The sequence below is a fragment of the Ursus americanus genome, chromosome 13 (assembly GCF_024610735.1).
Source record: "Ursus americanus isolate L20-20 chromosome 13, mUrsAme1.1.p, whole genome shotgun sequence".
Lineage (NCBI taxonomy): Eukaryota > Metazoa > Chordata > Mammalia > Carnivora > Ursidae > Ursus > Ursus americanus.
This window is the reverse complement of record NC_142139.1, coordinates 62,612,383-62,628,234: the sequence shown is the minus strand read 5'-3', so window position 1 is coordinate 62,628,234 and position 15,852 is coordinate 62,612,383. Positions and strand designations below refer to the sequence as shown.

Genomic DNA, 15,852 nt, shown 5'->3' with positions numbered 1-15,852 from the left:
CTCAGGTCAGGATCCCAGAGTCCAGGGATTGAGCCCCGCAATGGACTCTCTTCTCAATGGGGAGCCTGTCTCTCCCTCTCCCCCTGCTGCTCCCCCTACTTGTGCTCTCGCTTGCTCTTTCTGTCAAGTAAATAAAATCTTTAAGAAAAAATGAAATGCCATCATGCCTTACAGTCTAGAGGGAAACAGGCATTAAAACATCAAAATGGTTAATCAAAGTGAACAATTATGATAAGCAAAGTGCTACTGGTGATGCATTTAGTACTGCAAGACCATGTCATAGGTGCTCAGGAAAGGTTTCCCTGGGCAAGCAATGATTAGCTGAGACATGAGGTATAAGAATAATGGATGCAGAGTGAGGGAGGAGAGAGTGTTCTAGGAGAGAAGATAGCGTGTACAAAGTTCTGGAGGGAGCACAGAGGAGGACTGAAAAAGTGGCAATGGGCAGAGCCGTCAGGATGGGCTGGACAAGGAAAAAGGATCCAGATCATTATAGGGCCTTTCAAGCCCCATGAAGCCTTTGGGGCTTGCTCTATGAGCAGCCATTAAAAGTTGTGAAGCAAGAAACTGACATAATCCAATTTTATGTGTGCGCGTATTTGCATGTGTAGAGAAAGGGGAAGATGTAATTTACATAAGATAGAATTCAGAGATCTTAAGTGAAGATATATACCAGAGTAACCAACCCCTAAAACAAGATTCAGGACATTATGATCACCCTAGCAAGTTCCCCCTTGCCAGTTTCCAGCTCATAATCAGAATTGTTTGTTTGTTTACTCAGGCGACAGTATGGAGAATGGGTGAAGGGAGTGGGGGCAAGAATTGAAGGGGGCTCTACTTGGTAAGTAGCAATGGGGATGAAGAGAAGAGAAGGAACTCAATAAATATTTAGGAGATAAAGTTGGTAAATCTTGGAGTGTCTGGGAAGGAACAGGGGGAGGAGCAGTCAGGAATGCCCCACAATATTGCCAGCTTGAACAATTGGAGGGACACCTAACAAGCCTGGGGAAGAAGGATCTGGAAGACTTTCCAGAAAAGCTAATGTGCAGGCTGGGTTTTGCAAAATCCATGAGAATTAGCCGGGTGAGGGGAGTGAAAAGTACATTTTAGGAAAGGGGTGGTAAAGGAAAATCTCAAGGAAGATCCTGAGATTGAATAGAAATTTTCACACCTTGATCTAGCTTCCCCTTAAACATACCCCATGACATTTTAGTTACATGCAACAGTAAAATCTCATTTGGTCTAAGCCCATTTGAGTTTCTGATGTAACAAAGACAGTTGTGATCATAAGGAGAATTGAGAGGGATGGGAAAGGAGATGAGAAGGGGCTCTGGGTCTGGGGTATCGAGCCCCAGCCCAATGCCACTTGGGAGAGAAGTCAAGGAAGAGCATCAGATTGTCGAGGCACAGTGGCTGGCCTTCAGGATTTACCCCAGAACTACACTCAGGGACAGCTCCCACTGAGTAGGCCTAGACTTGGGGACTCACCCCTTCAAACCATTGCATCAGGATTCCCCCCAGCAACATGCTCCACAGAAGCCCTGAAACCCCTTGAGCACCTCAAACCTAACAAGTAGGTGAGCTCCCCAGTCATCCTTTTCTGAGAGGAGACAGCACATCAGCACACCCCAAGCTGGGGATAGAAGAGAGTGGACACATCCATTGCACAAATTTGGAAGTCATTTGCTATGGATGGACATTAAAGTCATGCAACTAGAAAAAAAAAATCCCTCAAGAATACGTGACCTGTGAACGTTGAGGACATTATGCTGAGTGAAAGAAGCCAGTCACAAGAGGGCAAATCCCCATACGATTCTGCTTATATGAGATAGCTAAAGTAGTCACGCTTATAAAGTCGGCATGTAGAACGGTGGCTGCTGGGGGCTAGAAGGAGAGGAGCATGGAGGGTTGCTCATCCACGGACATAATGTTTCAGTTACACAAGGTGGATAAGTTCTAGAGACCTGCCATACAACAGAATGCCTGTAGTTAACAAGACTATGTTGTGCACTTAAAAATGTATTGAAGGTAGGGGCGCCTGGGTAGCGCAGTCGTTAAGCGTCTGCCTTCGGCTCAGGGCGTGATCCCATCGAGTCCCACATCGGGCTCCTCCGCTGGGAGCCTGCTTCTTCCTCTCCCACTCCCCTGCTGTGTTCCCTCTCTTGCTGGCTGTCTCTCTGTCACATAAATAAATAAATCTTTAAAAAAAATGTATTGAGGGTAGATCTTGTGTTAAGTGCTACCATACTCGAGTTTTTTAAAAAATTGTGTGGCTTAGAAGGATAAATGGGTAAACATAGAGCAATGGACAGCACCAACATGTAAGGAGCAAATAGAGGGAGAGAAGTTTTCAGAGAAGGCAGAGAGGGGAAGGGTGGAAAGAGAGATCATTCAGGAGAAAGCAGCTTATGGAGGGTGGGGGGGATGGGATAACTGGTTGATAGGCATTAAGGAGGTCACTTGATGTAATGAGCACTGGGTGTTATATGCAATTGATGAATCCCTAAATTCTACCCCTGAAATTAATACTACAGTATATGTTAACTAACTTGAATTTATTTATTTATTTATTTACTTTTATTTTTATTTTTTTTTTAAGATTTTATTTATTTATTCGACAGAGATAGAGACAGCCAGCGAGAGAGGGAACACAAGCAGGGGGAGTGGGAGAGGAAGAAGCAGGCTCCCAGCGGAGGAGCCTGATGTGGGGCTCGATCCCACAACGCCGGGATCACGCCCTGAGCCAAAGGCAGACGCTTAACCGTTGTGCCACCCAGGCGCCCCAACTAACTTGAATTTAAATAAAACCAAAAAAGAAATAAAATACAATGAAATGAAATATGAAATGAAATGAAATAAATGAAATGAAATGAAATGAAATGAAATGAAATGAAATGAAATGAAGCCAAGAAGCATCAGCTGAGGATGATGAGGATAGAAAGGGAACCATGATGAAGCAACCACACGTTGCAAAGGGACACCCTCCATGACATTAACCAGAGTGTGAGGTTTGCTAAAAAGAGAATAGGTAAGTTGGCATGAGGAGCCCAAGGACCTTATGGGAAGGAAAGGCACCCACTCCCCATCCTTTTGTCCCTAGTAATTTGCAGGAGTGGAAGTAAGTGACCCTAACCAATTTCTTCCTCATGGCAGGAAAGGTACCAAGAGTCCTGAAGTAATATGTCCATGAGGGTAACAAAGGTGGGCCACGGAACCAGCTTGACGGAGTCATGGGTCTAACATGAATAATGCCTTTGAATGGTTGAAGTGGCGGATGCTGGAAGCTTGGGAGCTCTTACTTTTTCTCCCATGAAGGGAAGAGCTATAACCTGGAAGCTCTCACTTCTGGCCATAAACTCCCTTGCCAGGCCCAAACCAAAAAGGAGGCCTGGGAAGGTACCAGTGGAGGCAGCCCCATGATCAGACAGCTCAGCTACCAACACCAAAAGAAGAGACTTGATCCCTACTCATCTCGGCATGTGGGTGCTTGGGCACCAAGTGAGAAGACACCCCCCACAGAACTGTTTTCTGCACCCTGAAGCGAAGTGAGATGCCGGAAATAGGGAGTCATAGTTGCTACTGGCCAGTGAAGAAGAATGAATCTGAAACCAGATCTTGGTGGGAGAAAAGTCCATGAGGACATGAAGACAGCAACTGGAGGCCAGTGTTTTCATGGAGACAAATCCTTGACCATGAAAGAAAGGAGAGAAGTGGGGCTTGGGTTAAAGGAGATGTAAGATGGGGGACATCAGTGAGTGTTCACAAGAGAGCGTGAGAAAGCTCACCTCCTGTGAAGGAGAGATTGGACATTGTAGGAAAGGAATCAAAGCAGGTGTGAGGGGATGAGACCCAGAGCCCAGATGGGAAAGAGGGGCCAGGAGGAAGAAGCCAGGAAAAAGCCACCTTGAAGCAGGTCTTCATGACCTCACAAAGCTGGCACACTCACCCCCAGGGTTCCAGAAACTCTGAGTCAGTCCTGGCTAGGTCTCCTAGCAACTGGATGCAGGGGCCATGGCACTCTTAACACCCCAGGGAGTAAAAAAAGTCTTCCAATTTCAGGTGAAGAGAAAAGACAGCTTTTAAAAGGAGTTGCTCAGATTGGTGGAATGGTGAGATGTGTGTGTGAGAAGTGGTGCCTCGATGGTACGTCCTCAGACAGACACCTTGGATATGACTCCTTTCCCAACACACCACCTGTGAGTCCCCCAATTGATGTGTGCCAGCTGGAATACCAGGCCAGAGGCTTAGCAGCCTTTGGAGCTTGGAGGTTGTTTTCTCAGCCTACAGGGACAGAGCCTGCCTGGAGCAAAGTAGGAGACGAGCACAAAGACACTACTTTACTCTACTCTGAGGAGGGTCAGGGAGGCCCTTGGGGCTGGTCACCATGAGATGCCACCTCTCACCTCAGAGCCTCAGGGCCCTGTGAGCACTTTGCGCTTGTATGCCCAAATATGTGTGGTTGTGTGTGTGCGGTTGTGGGGTGGGGTGGAGGTGGGTAAGGGGTTGTTGCTTTAATGCAGGGAGGGGGCAGATTTTGTTGATTTCTTAGAACCAATTCTGAGGCAGAAAGGCATGAGCAAGGGGAGGGGGGCTGTGGAGTCATGGGGACCCAACAGCAGGGCCTGGAGCTCTCTGCAAGCACCTTCCAGAGCAGGGCTGTCCACAGAGGGGTGTCACGGCACTGCTATAGAGCCCAGGCAAGAGGACCCCATGTGACTATATGCACAGATCAGCTTCTGACCTGCAGCCATGAGCTGATGGGCAGACACCAGGCAAAGGCTTTCTCGGTGGGATGGGGCATGGGCTTTCACCAGCTGTTCTAGATCTCCCAGCCAGCTGTCCCCTCAGACACCAACCTGGGGATCTGTGAGTGCTGCAGGCAAGGGCTGACTGGGTCAGGTGGTGAGAGAGGAGTCTCTGGGGGATGAGGAAGGGCTCTGGACCTGGCAGCAATTCTGCTGTCAGTTCCCCTACAGGGTTCCCCCAGCCAGAGTTTCCCCTCACCCCAGAGAAGCAACACTCCCATTTTCAGTGGGTCTCCACTTCATGCCACACCTTGTCTTACCCCCTCCTTAAAAGGCACTTGCTTCTCCTATATCTGTTGACATTCTATAAGAACCTTTCTGGAAGGTCCAAACTCTCAGGTGAATTCGGTTCTTAACAGTTAGGACTCTGATCAAGCTTCCCCTGCTAGTCTGCTAAAGTGCTTGAATTTTCACCAAGTCAGACATATTTCTTCCCCTAAAGCATAGCCTCACCAAGCCTCTTTGCAGTCATTTACACTTCAGCATGAATTTCATTATCAGATCAATACCCCTGGGGCAGCTAGTTGAGAATAGACTCAGAGGGAAGTCAAATTTTGTTTTAGGAAAGAGAAAAGAGGGACCATAAGTCAGGGCTTGAAGCCTGCTGGAGGCATATAAACCTGGAAGCTGCAGTGACTAGCATGAGAACTCTCAGAGGAAGGAGCAGTGCTAGAAAGAAAAGCACATTCCTAGAAAAGGGAGGGAAAGCTGTCCAGAAATGAAAGCATAATTCTGCCCAGGCATACCCATGTTCCTGGTCACTCTTTAGGACGATGGGGAGCCCTGTGAAGACCCCAGTAGTGGTTTGCACAGTGAGAATGGCATCTTGATTCCTCAGTCTCACCCTCCATCCCTCATATCATGTCCTGCAGAAACCAAAAGGTAGGGAGCACCTACGGAGACTGCTGAACTGGGAGGAGTTTGATGAAGTGAGAGACTCCCGCCGAAGCATTCTGCTGGATACCCTCTACGAAAGCATCATCTTTGCCGTAGGCAAAGGCTTCCCATGGGTGGAAGTGGCCAAGGTGGTCAAGTTCACAGAAGAGCTGCTCAAGGAAACCAAAGGTATGGGGCATCTGGAGCAGCAGTCAGCGAGGCTTGCTGGGGAATGGGGGGCACAGGACCCGTCTGTGGTCCATAGCCTCAGGAACCCTCTGAGGAGCTGAAAGATTCTTTTCTTTCTCCGACATTTAGCATCTTCACATGCTCGTAAACAAGGTTCCTGTCTAGGTTTCCGGAAAGTGAAACAAACTGAATGTCCTTCCTGGGTCTTTTTACTCATCTCCCTTGCTGAAAATTTTGCACTACTCCGCGCTGTTCACACAGCAGTTAGGGTGTTTGTCTCTTGGTCGGTTATTTGCAATTTAGTATGACTCTCATTATCAGATCAATACCTCTGGGGCAGCTGGCTGAGAGTAGGCTCAGAATGGAGTCAGATTTTATTTTAGGGAAGGAGTAGGGGCCAAGATTCATAATTTTTTTTTGTTTCATTTTGTTTTTACTTAACATAAACATGTGACTCCTCTGTTTAAAACCCTTCACTGACTCCCCATTGCATTCCTGAAAGACTGCAAATTGTTTCACATATCAGGTTTTAGTTTGCTGAATGTCTTGGAGGAATCCTTTACAGGCATCAGCTTGCTGGCAGAGATGGGGTAAAAGAAGTCAAGTGAGTTTATAGAGGGAACATCTCTCCCACCCCTGCCCTGGCTTCATGAGAAGAGGGAGAGCCTCTCTCCCTGTGACTCCATAGCACACAGATTTATTCATTAAGCAAATATCTGGAACAGCCCCTCTTTGGCCACCATCATAGTAGCACTCAGCCAAGAATCATCAATAAGTGCTAAAACCAGTAGGTGAAAGCTTGTTGAGAAATGGGATATTTACATACTTCCTCCCCACAACATTCTTACTGATCACAAAGGGGAAAAGATACTTCTATGCAAGGGAGCCCGGCAGACACCTCCTTCATCAAATGATCCAAGTCACCGTCATCACTAAAAGTACACATTGAGAATCATATTCCACCTGGTAGAATGCAAAAGGAGAACCCAGCATCCTTCAGTGATGGTTCTAGCAAAGACTCAGAACCTGATCTAATCACAAAAAAGCATTAACTTAGTGGCACTAAACAATGTCCCTCACCTGTGATCTTCAAAAACATTAAGGTCCTGAGAGCTAAGGTAAGACAGAGGAGCTGTTTTAAACTGAAAGACACCGAGATGTGGCCACTAAACGTGACATGTGGCCTCAGTTTCAGTCCTTTGTGCTATGAAGGATGTATATAAGGGTCAACTGGGAAGACTCGAATGAGGTCTGGAGATTAAGCAATAGTGGTGTGTCAAGGGTTATCTCCCGATTCTGATGGTTATGGTTATGAATGCCCTGTGTTAGGTAACGTACATGAAAGCAATCTGATGATGGGGCATTTTGTGGGCTGCTTATTCTTTAAGTAGTTTGGGAAAAATTACTTTGTAGTATGTTTTTCCAGTTTTATTGATATAATTGACATTTAACATTGTATAAGGTGTGCAACATAATGATGTGATATATGTACATATTGCAAAATGATTACCAAAGTAATTTGAGTTAACATCCATCACCTCACGTGGTTACAATTTTTTTCTTGTGGTGAAAACTTTTAAGATCTATTCTCTTACAAACTTTCAAATATGTGACACAGTTGTGTTAACTACAGTCACCATGCTGATTAACTCCCAGGACTTATTTATCTCATAACTGGAAGTGTGTACTATTTAAACACCTTCATCCATTTTGCCCACCCACCTCTGGCAACCACCAGTCTGTTTCATCTCCATGAGTTGTTTTGTTTTGTTTTGTTTTTTAATTCCACATATGAGATCATACAGTATTTGTCTTGATACCCTTACGGTTTATCCATGCTGTTGCAAATGGTAGAGTTTCCTTCTTTTTTATGGCTGAGTAATATTTTTACGGCTGAAAAATATCGTATTTTCTTTATCCATTCATCCACTGATGGACCATATGTTGTTTATATGACTTGGCTACAGTGAATAATGCCGGAGCGAACATGTGGGTAGAGATATCTCTTCAAGATAGTGATTTCACTTCCTTTGCATATATGCCCAGAAGTGGAATCGCTGGATCGTATGGTGGTTCTACTTTTAATTTTTTGAGGAACCTCCATGCTGTTTTCCACAGTGGCTCCACCAGTTTGCATTCCCACCAACAGTGCGTGAGGGTTCCCTCTTCACATCCTCGCCAACTTTAATTTCTTGTCTTTTTGATACTAGCCATTCTTTTTTTTTTAATTTGGTTCTTTATTTGTTCGTTTTCAAAACTTCCCCATTCTTCTCTGTCTAAAAAGTGATTTTGTCCTGCAAAGCAAATTAAATCCTATACATTCTCTCTAAAACCCTATTATCTGCTAATTGCTATTCCTCAACTTATTGCCTTCATCTTTCTTTTTCTACATTTATTTATTTATTTATTTAAAGTTCCATGATTTATTACTTGCGTATAACACCCAGTGCACCATGAAATACGTGCCCTCCTTAATACCCATCACCAGCCTATCCCATCGCCCTCCCCGAAGCCCTCAGTTTGTTTCCCAGAGTCCATAGTCTCTCATGGTTCCTTCCCCCTTCTGTTTAACCCCCTTTCTTCTTCCCTTTCTTCTCCTACTGATCTTCCTACTTCTTATGTTCCATAAATGAGTGAAACCATATGATAAACTCCAAATGGATGAAAGACCTCGATGTGAGACAGGAATCCATCAAAATCCTAGAGGAGAACATAGGCTGCAACCTCTTTGACATCGGCCACAGCAACTTTTTTCATGACACATCTCCAAAGTTAAGAGAAACAAAGGAAAAAATGAACTTGTGGGACTTCATCAAGATAAAAATCTTCTGCACAGCCAAGGAAACAGTCAAAAAAACTAAGAGGCAGCCCACAGAATGGGAGAAGATATCTGCAAATGACACTACAGATAAAAGACTGGTATCCAAGATCTACAAAGAACTTCTCAAATTCAGTACACAAGAAACAAATAAATAAATCAAAAAATAGGCAGAAGACATGAACACACACTTTTCCAATGAAGACATACAAAGGGCTAACAGACACATGATACTAGCCATTCTAACATGTGTGAGGAGATATCTCATTGGGGTTTTGATTTGCATTTCCGTGGTGATGAGTGATATTGCGCCTGTTTTCATGGACTTATTGGGCATTTTAATATGTTCTCTGGGAAAATACCTATTTTGTCCATTGCCCATTTTGATTAGATTAGTTGGGCGTTTGCTATTGAGTTGTATGAGTGCCTTATATTAACACCTTATGAGGTATGTGCTCTGCAAATATTTTCACTTATTTCATAAGATGCCTTTTCACTTTCTTGATAATTACTTTTGCTGTGCAGAAGCTTTTTACTCTGAGGTAGTCCCACTTGTTTATTTTTGCTTTTGTTTCTTATACTTAAGATGTTATATCCAAAAAATCATGGTCATGACCCATGTCAAGGAGGTTTCCTCCTGTTTTCTTGTAGGAGTTTTATGGCTTCAGTTATGTTATTTTTTTGGTAGACTATTTCTTAACATAGCTTTGGGCTCACAGTGAAGTAGAGCAGAAGGTACAGAGATTTCCCACAGAAACTCTGTACCACACATGCACAGCCTCCCCCACTATCAACACCCCCCATCAGAGTGGGACATTTGTTACAACTGATGAATCTACCTTGACACATCATTATCACCCGAAGTTCATAGTTTATGTTAGGGTTCATTCTTGGTTTTGTGCATTTTATGGATTTCAATAAATGTATAATGACATGTGTCCACTGTTAAAGTATCACACAGAATAGTTTCACTGTCCTAGCAATCCTCTGTGATCCATCTATTCATTCTTCCTTCTCCACCAACCCCGGCAACCACTGCTTTCTATCATCTCCATACTTCTGCCTTTTCCAGAATGTCATATGGTTAAAATCATACAGTCTTTTCATATTGGCTTCTTTCACTTAGTAACATACATTTAAGTTTCCTTCATGTCTTTACATAGTTTGATAGTTCATTTATTTTTAGGATTGAATAATATTCCATTGTCTGGATGCACCACAGTTTATGTATCCATTCATCTACCAAAGGACATCTTGGTGGCTTACACATTTGGGCCATTTATTTTTTTATTTTATTTTAAAGATTTTATTTATTTATTTGACAGAGAGAGAGACAGCTAGCGAGAGAGGGAACACAAGCAGGGGGAGTGGGAGAGGAAGAAGCAGCCTCCCAGCAGAGGAGCCTGATGTGGGGCTTGATCCCAGAACGCCAGGATCTCGCCCTGAGCCAAAGGCAGACGCTTAATGACTGAGCCACCCAGGCGCCCCCATTTTGGCCATTTAAAGCTGCAATAAATATCCACGTGCAGGTTTATGTGGACATAAGTTTTCAACTCCTTTGGGTAAATAACAAGAAATGAGATTGTTTGATTGTAAGGTAGGAATATGTTTAGTGTTGTTGGAGACTGCCAAACTGTCTTCCAAAGTAACCACACCATTTTGCATTCCCACCAGCAATGAATGAAAGTTCCTATTGCTCCATATCCTCACTAGTGTTTGGTGGTGTCAGTTTTCTGGATTTTAGCCATTCTAATAGCTGTGTAGTGGTAGCTTGCTTTTTCCTGAAGACATAAGGTGCGTATTGCCTTTTCATATGCTTATTTGCCATACATATATGGATATATATGTGGTGAGGTTTCTTTTTAGGTTTTTACCCATTTTTCAAGCAGGGTGTTTTCTTTTTGTTGAATTTTAAACGTCCTTGATAACAGTCCTTTATCGGGTGTGTCTTTTGCAAATATTTTCTCCCAGTCTGTGGCTTGTCTTCTCATTTTCTTAACAATGTCTTTTGCAGAAATTTTAAATTTTAAAGAAGTCCAAATTACCAGTTTTCCTTTCATGGACCATGTCTTTGTGTTGTATCTAAAAAAGTCATCACCAAAGGCAGGAAACAACAATTGTTGGAGAGGACGTGGAGAAAGGGGATCCCTCTTACATTGTTGGTGGGAATGCAAATTGGTACAGCCACTCTGGAAAACAGTGTGGAGGTCCCTTAAAAAGTTAAAAATTGAGCTACCCTATGATCCAGCAATTGCACTACTGGGTATTTACCCCAAAGATACAGACGTAGTGAAGAGAAGGGCCTTATGCACCCCAATGTTCATAGCAGCATTGTCCACAATAGCTAAATTGTGGATGGAGCCAAGATGCCCTTCAACAGATGACTAGATTAAGAAGATGTGGTCCATATATACAATGGAATATTACTCAGCGATCAGAAAGAACGATTTCTCAACATTTGCTGCAACGTGGATGGGACTAAAGGAGATAATGCTAAGCGAAATAAGTCAAGCGGAGAAAGACAATTATCATACAGTTTCACTCATTTATGAAACATAAGAAGTAGGAAGATCGGTAGGAAAAGAAAGGGAAGAAGAAAGGGGGAGTAAACAGAAGAGGGAATGAACCATGAGAGACTATGGACTCTGAGAAACAAACTGAGGACCTCAGAGGGGAGGGGGGTGGGGGAATGGGATAGACTGGTGATGGGTATTAAGGAGGGCATGTATTGCATGGTACAGTGGGTGTTATACGCAAGTAATGAATCATGGAACTTTACATCAAAAACTAGGGATGTACTGCATGGTGACTAACATAATATAATAAATAAATAAATAAATAAATAAATAAATAAATAAATAAATAAAATAGTCATCACTAAACCCAAGGTCACCTAGGTTTTTTTATATGTTATCTTCTAGAGGTTTAATAGTATTGTATTTTAGGCTTAGACCTATGATCCATTTTGAGTTAATTATTGTAAAGGATGTGAGGTCTGTATCTAGATTCCATTTTTTTCCATGTAGATGTCAAGTTGTTCCAGCACCATTTGTTGAAAAGGTTATCTTGTCTCCAATGTATTGCCTTTGCTCCTCTGTTAAATATCAGTTGCCTATATTTCTGTGGGTCTGTTCTGGGCCCTCTCTTGTGTCTATCCCATTCATCTATTTGTTGTTTCTTTTGCCAATACCACACTGCCTTGATTACATTCTCTTTTTGAAACTTTTCTGTATTTTTTTATTCTGAAAATTTTTTAAGTATAATATTTTAACTTATGGCATATTTGAGCTCCTCCTCTGGACTTCTGCCGAAGGTCTCCAAAAGCTGCCAAGCAAATCGGACACACAATGCCCTGTCCCCTGTACATTAGATCCCCATCCCTTACGTGCTCAGAGCTCACCCAGCAGTCCAAGCAGCAGTACCTCCATGTCCCTCCCTAATCTCACCACTTTTCACCAGCTCCTTGTCCACCACTTTCTAACCCACCTCCACCTCTTAACCAGCCCACTGCTTTCAAATCTTGTACTGCATCCTCTCACTGAACAGCATGGTGATTTTGTTCAGACACAAATAAAATCCCATCACTCCTGTGTTTCGAGCCATTTCGTGGCTGGCACTGAATCACACATCTTCTGTGAACATGGATCAGCCTCTTTTTATTTCTTGCACTGCTCGTGTGCCCTTCCTTTCACTTCTCTCCTCCAAACCAGTGATCCCAGTCTGTAGGCTTGAGTCAGACATGGCTTTGCTCCTGGGCTGGCTTCAGAGAGCCTCAGGAAACTTCATCCCACCCCAGAACCCACTCAATCCTCACCCCTGGGGCCTTCCTGGCATCCCTCTGGTTCTCCTCCCTGCTGCTCACAGCAATGCACAGGTACCAGAGTTCACCCCCGTTGGCTGAGCCCTGCAGTGGCTCAAAGCCAGAACAAACACTGACGAGCAGGAAGAAGAATGTCAGCCCCAAGCAGGTGGGAACTCGGGCTCTTTCAAGTTTCCATCAGAGCCTTCCACAGGCTGAGTCCACGAAAAACAGTCAATGGTGATGCAGATTAGATCACGCTGGAGCTTTCAGCATTTCTGGTTATCGCATAACTTGCCAGTGCAGACTGGTTCTGCCTTGTGAACTTCTAAAACCTTGCAGTTGGAAGGACACTGGTGATCTGGAAACTTAATTCTCTCTACTGCAGGGAGCCCCCTCAACCAGCCAACAAGTTTCTTCCAGACTCTGCCGACACCCTCCAAGCAACAGGGTGCTCCCTCCTTTTGAGGCAATTCATTCCTTTGTACAACCACTCCTGTTATTTAGATGTTCCTATCTAGCTACATCTTCCTTCTGCACCTTTCATTCAAATGCTCAAAGTCTGTCCTTTAGAACCAGAATGCAGGCCCTGCAGATATTTCATTAGCTTTATATAATCTGACTACCATGTCTTTACATTTAGACTGGACGTCCACAGTTACTTTTGTCATTCTTAATATGGCATCATTTCCATAGACCCTTTCCCCCTACCTCCCACCACTGTCCTCTTTCTTTCTGCCCTTCTCTGGTCATATTTGTGTTTGTCAATATTGTTCTGAAAATACGCATCCAAATTCAATCACAAAACAGCCTGCAATTTGATCAGTGAATTGTGATTAGGTATTTTATCATCTCCTCTGTCCTGGTAATGATGTTCCTGTTTATATAGCCTATGGGTACATTTACTTTATCAACATCAAAGTCACATTGGTTTATATTGGGCAGACAGTCTCACATGGGAACCATTTTTCCCCATCCTCCCCTTGTGCAATGGGAATTTTGATTGCACATGCAAGACTTTACAATTATCCCCACTGATTCCATCTTGTCAGTGTTGGCTATCTTTCCTTCCTCCTGACATCTTTTAAATCTTGATCCTGGGCTCTTCAGCTTATGCGTTCTTCCTCTTACCTTCAAATCATCCCCAAATTTGAGAAACATGGTTGGTACAAACACTGAATATGCACAAGTTCTTGGGTGGGCCCCCACGCCTGAAATTTGACTCACTGAAGACAGAATCCATCAGAAGGCTCAGCTCCCAAAGGGAACATTCCAATCCTATTTCAGTCCCTTACGTGATGTATGGTCCTGGGCAAGTCACAGTACCTCTGAGCCTCTGGTTACACATCTAGAAAATGGGAAAAGCAAGAACACCCACTTCCTGGGATTGTTTTAAGGATTAAATGATGTTACATACATAAAGCCCATAATGTGGCATTTGGTACCTAGTAAAGACTCAGTGAAAGCCAGCTGTTGTTCTTTTTTTATTTTATTTTAATTTTTTTTATTATATTATGTTAGTCACACCAGCTGTTATTCTTAAGAGGGGACTATAGGGGCAAAGACCCAAGACGTGAGAGAGTGATGTGGTTCAGAGATGGCTTGATCAGATGTGGCTGCATGCATGTTGACGCAGCACCCAGTACAGATCTGCCTCCACACATACAGAAGCAGCATCAGCTCCCTCCCAAGGGCAGCAGAGACCATCTGAGGCCCTTTCTCCTCAGATGCCAGCACTAACGCAGCTGACCCTGCAGCACAGGAAGTGGGGGAGGACAATGGGCTGAGAGCAAAGGGGCTGGCACTTCAGCCAGAGGCAGGCCCAGGAGTTAAAGGTAACTGGCAGACTTGTTTGGGAACTGGGGAGGCGAGAAAGAGGCAGACAAGACTGTTTCCAGCTCCTCTCCCAGGTAACTGACTTGTTGTGAGAGCCAACTCTTGAGAGCAGTACCAGGCTGGCTGTGGTTTGTAGGGAGTAGATGATGGGGTGTGGTGGGAGCACCCATGGATACAGAGCCACACTAGAACCAGACCTCCTGAGCTAGGTCCTGCTCACGTTGGGTCCCCCATGGTGCTGTTCAGGATGATGCCTGTTGCTCCTGAAACCTGGCCCAGATGGCACCTCCATGACAGCCAAGCCCACACTGCTTCTCAGAAATCCAGTACAGGGACACTTGCAAGAGCACTGAACAAGCTCATCAGTACTGTGAATATAGGGAATGGAATTAAAGCCTCCTTCTTCCCGGGATTTTCCTCCTCACTTTACAGTCAAACCCAGTCTCAGGCTGGACTGGTTCTCAACATTCCTGGAGCCCTGGTTCTGCTATTTCCTTGCTGTGTGACCTTGTGAGTGTCCCTTAACCTCTCTGTGCTTCAGATGACTGTAAGGACAAGATGAGAACAGGAATGGCACCAACTTTATGGGATCATTGCAAGGATTAGATGAGTTCATGTAGGTAAAGCACTTGGAACAGTGACTGGTACATAGGAAGCCCTGTGAATGTGCAATTGGTTGGCCATTATTATTATAATACCCATTCCTCAAGGGTTTCATGCACTCCCAGGGGCTCCACTGTCTGTCCAGAAATGTAGATCTTAACCCCTGCAGCAAGAAGCAGCCTTTCAGCACTGTTCATTGAAGGTGTCTGGTTTGTTCCTCTTGGCTTTATTCCCAAAACCCCTGTCTTTGCTTAACTTAGTTCTGTTCCCATTCTTCCCAATTCCCAACCCAACCTTGATCTTCTCTTTCTCTCCCACCTGGTGTTGTTTGAGCCGCACTACCTAAGTCTAGAACACATTCTCTAAGGAGTTGGCCCATGTACCCTTTGCTCCTTCTTGTGCCTACCGGCTCTGGGTAAATTCCCCTCCTAACCTGGGATCTAACCTACTGGGGGCCAACTGAGCCAGTGTCCAGCTGGACAAAGGAGCACCTCACATCAGCCCCATCTGCTGGAGGGTGTTTCCAAATGTTCTCTCTGTTCAACCTTCTCCTGCCGAGGCCCTCTCCACTCATGTCCACCACCTCTGAGAGGCCCCCCATGCTGATCTCAGAGTCCAGGGCCTTCTCACACTCCCACACCTTATGCCAACACCTCACCCTCCAGGTCCCCAGACTTTGCCAGTCTCAAACCTTCCCACATCAGGCCCAAGTTTAGCCCACTCTCTCCCAGCCATGGCCACACCTTCCCAAGGTTCTCAATACTTCATAACTGGATTTCTGCAGCTGTATCCTCTCTGGGCACCCACATGCATGCAAGCATCCCTCCCCCCTACCCAACCAGCAGTGGCTGCCTCATTCATCCTTCTCAAACCCTGCATCCATGGAGGTATCCTCCTTCCTTCTCTATTCAGATCTAAACTCTTCC

General features: G+C 44.5%; 1 protein-coding gene across 1 annotated transcript in view; it reads left to right on the top strand.

The window, feature by feature from the left end:
- The first annotated feature begins 4,011 nt into the window (after window positions 1-4,011).
- C13H8orf74 (chromosome 13 C8orf74 homolog) overlaps window positions 4,012-15,852 on the top strand; it is a 36,052-nt gene continuing 24,211 nt past the window's right edge. The window contains exons 1-2 of the mRNA XM_045799388.1: window positions 4,012-4,059; window positions 5,678-5,870. Of these exons, the coding sequence (XP_045655344.1) occupies window positions 4,012-4,059; window positions 5,678-5,870 (241 nt within the window). The remainder of the gene's footprint in view (window positions 4,060-5,677; window positions 5,871-15,852) is intronic.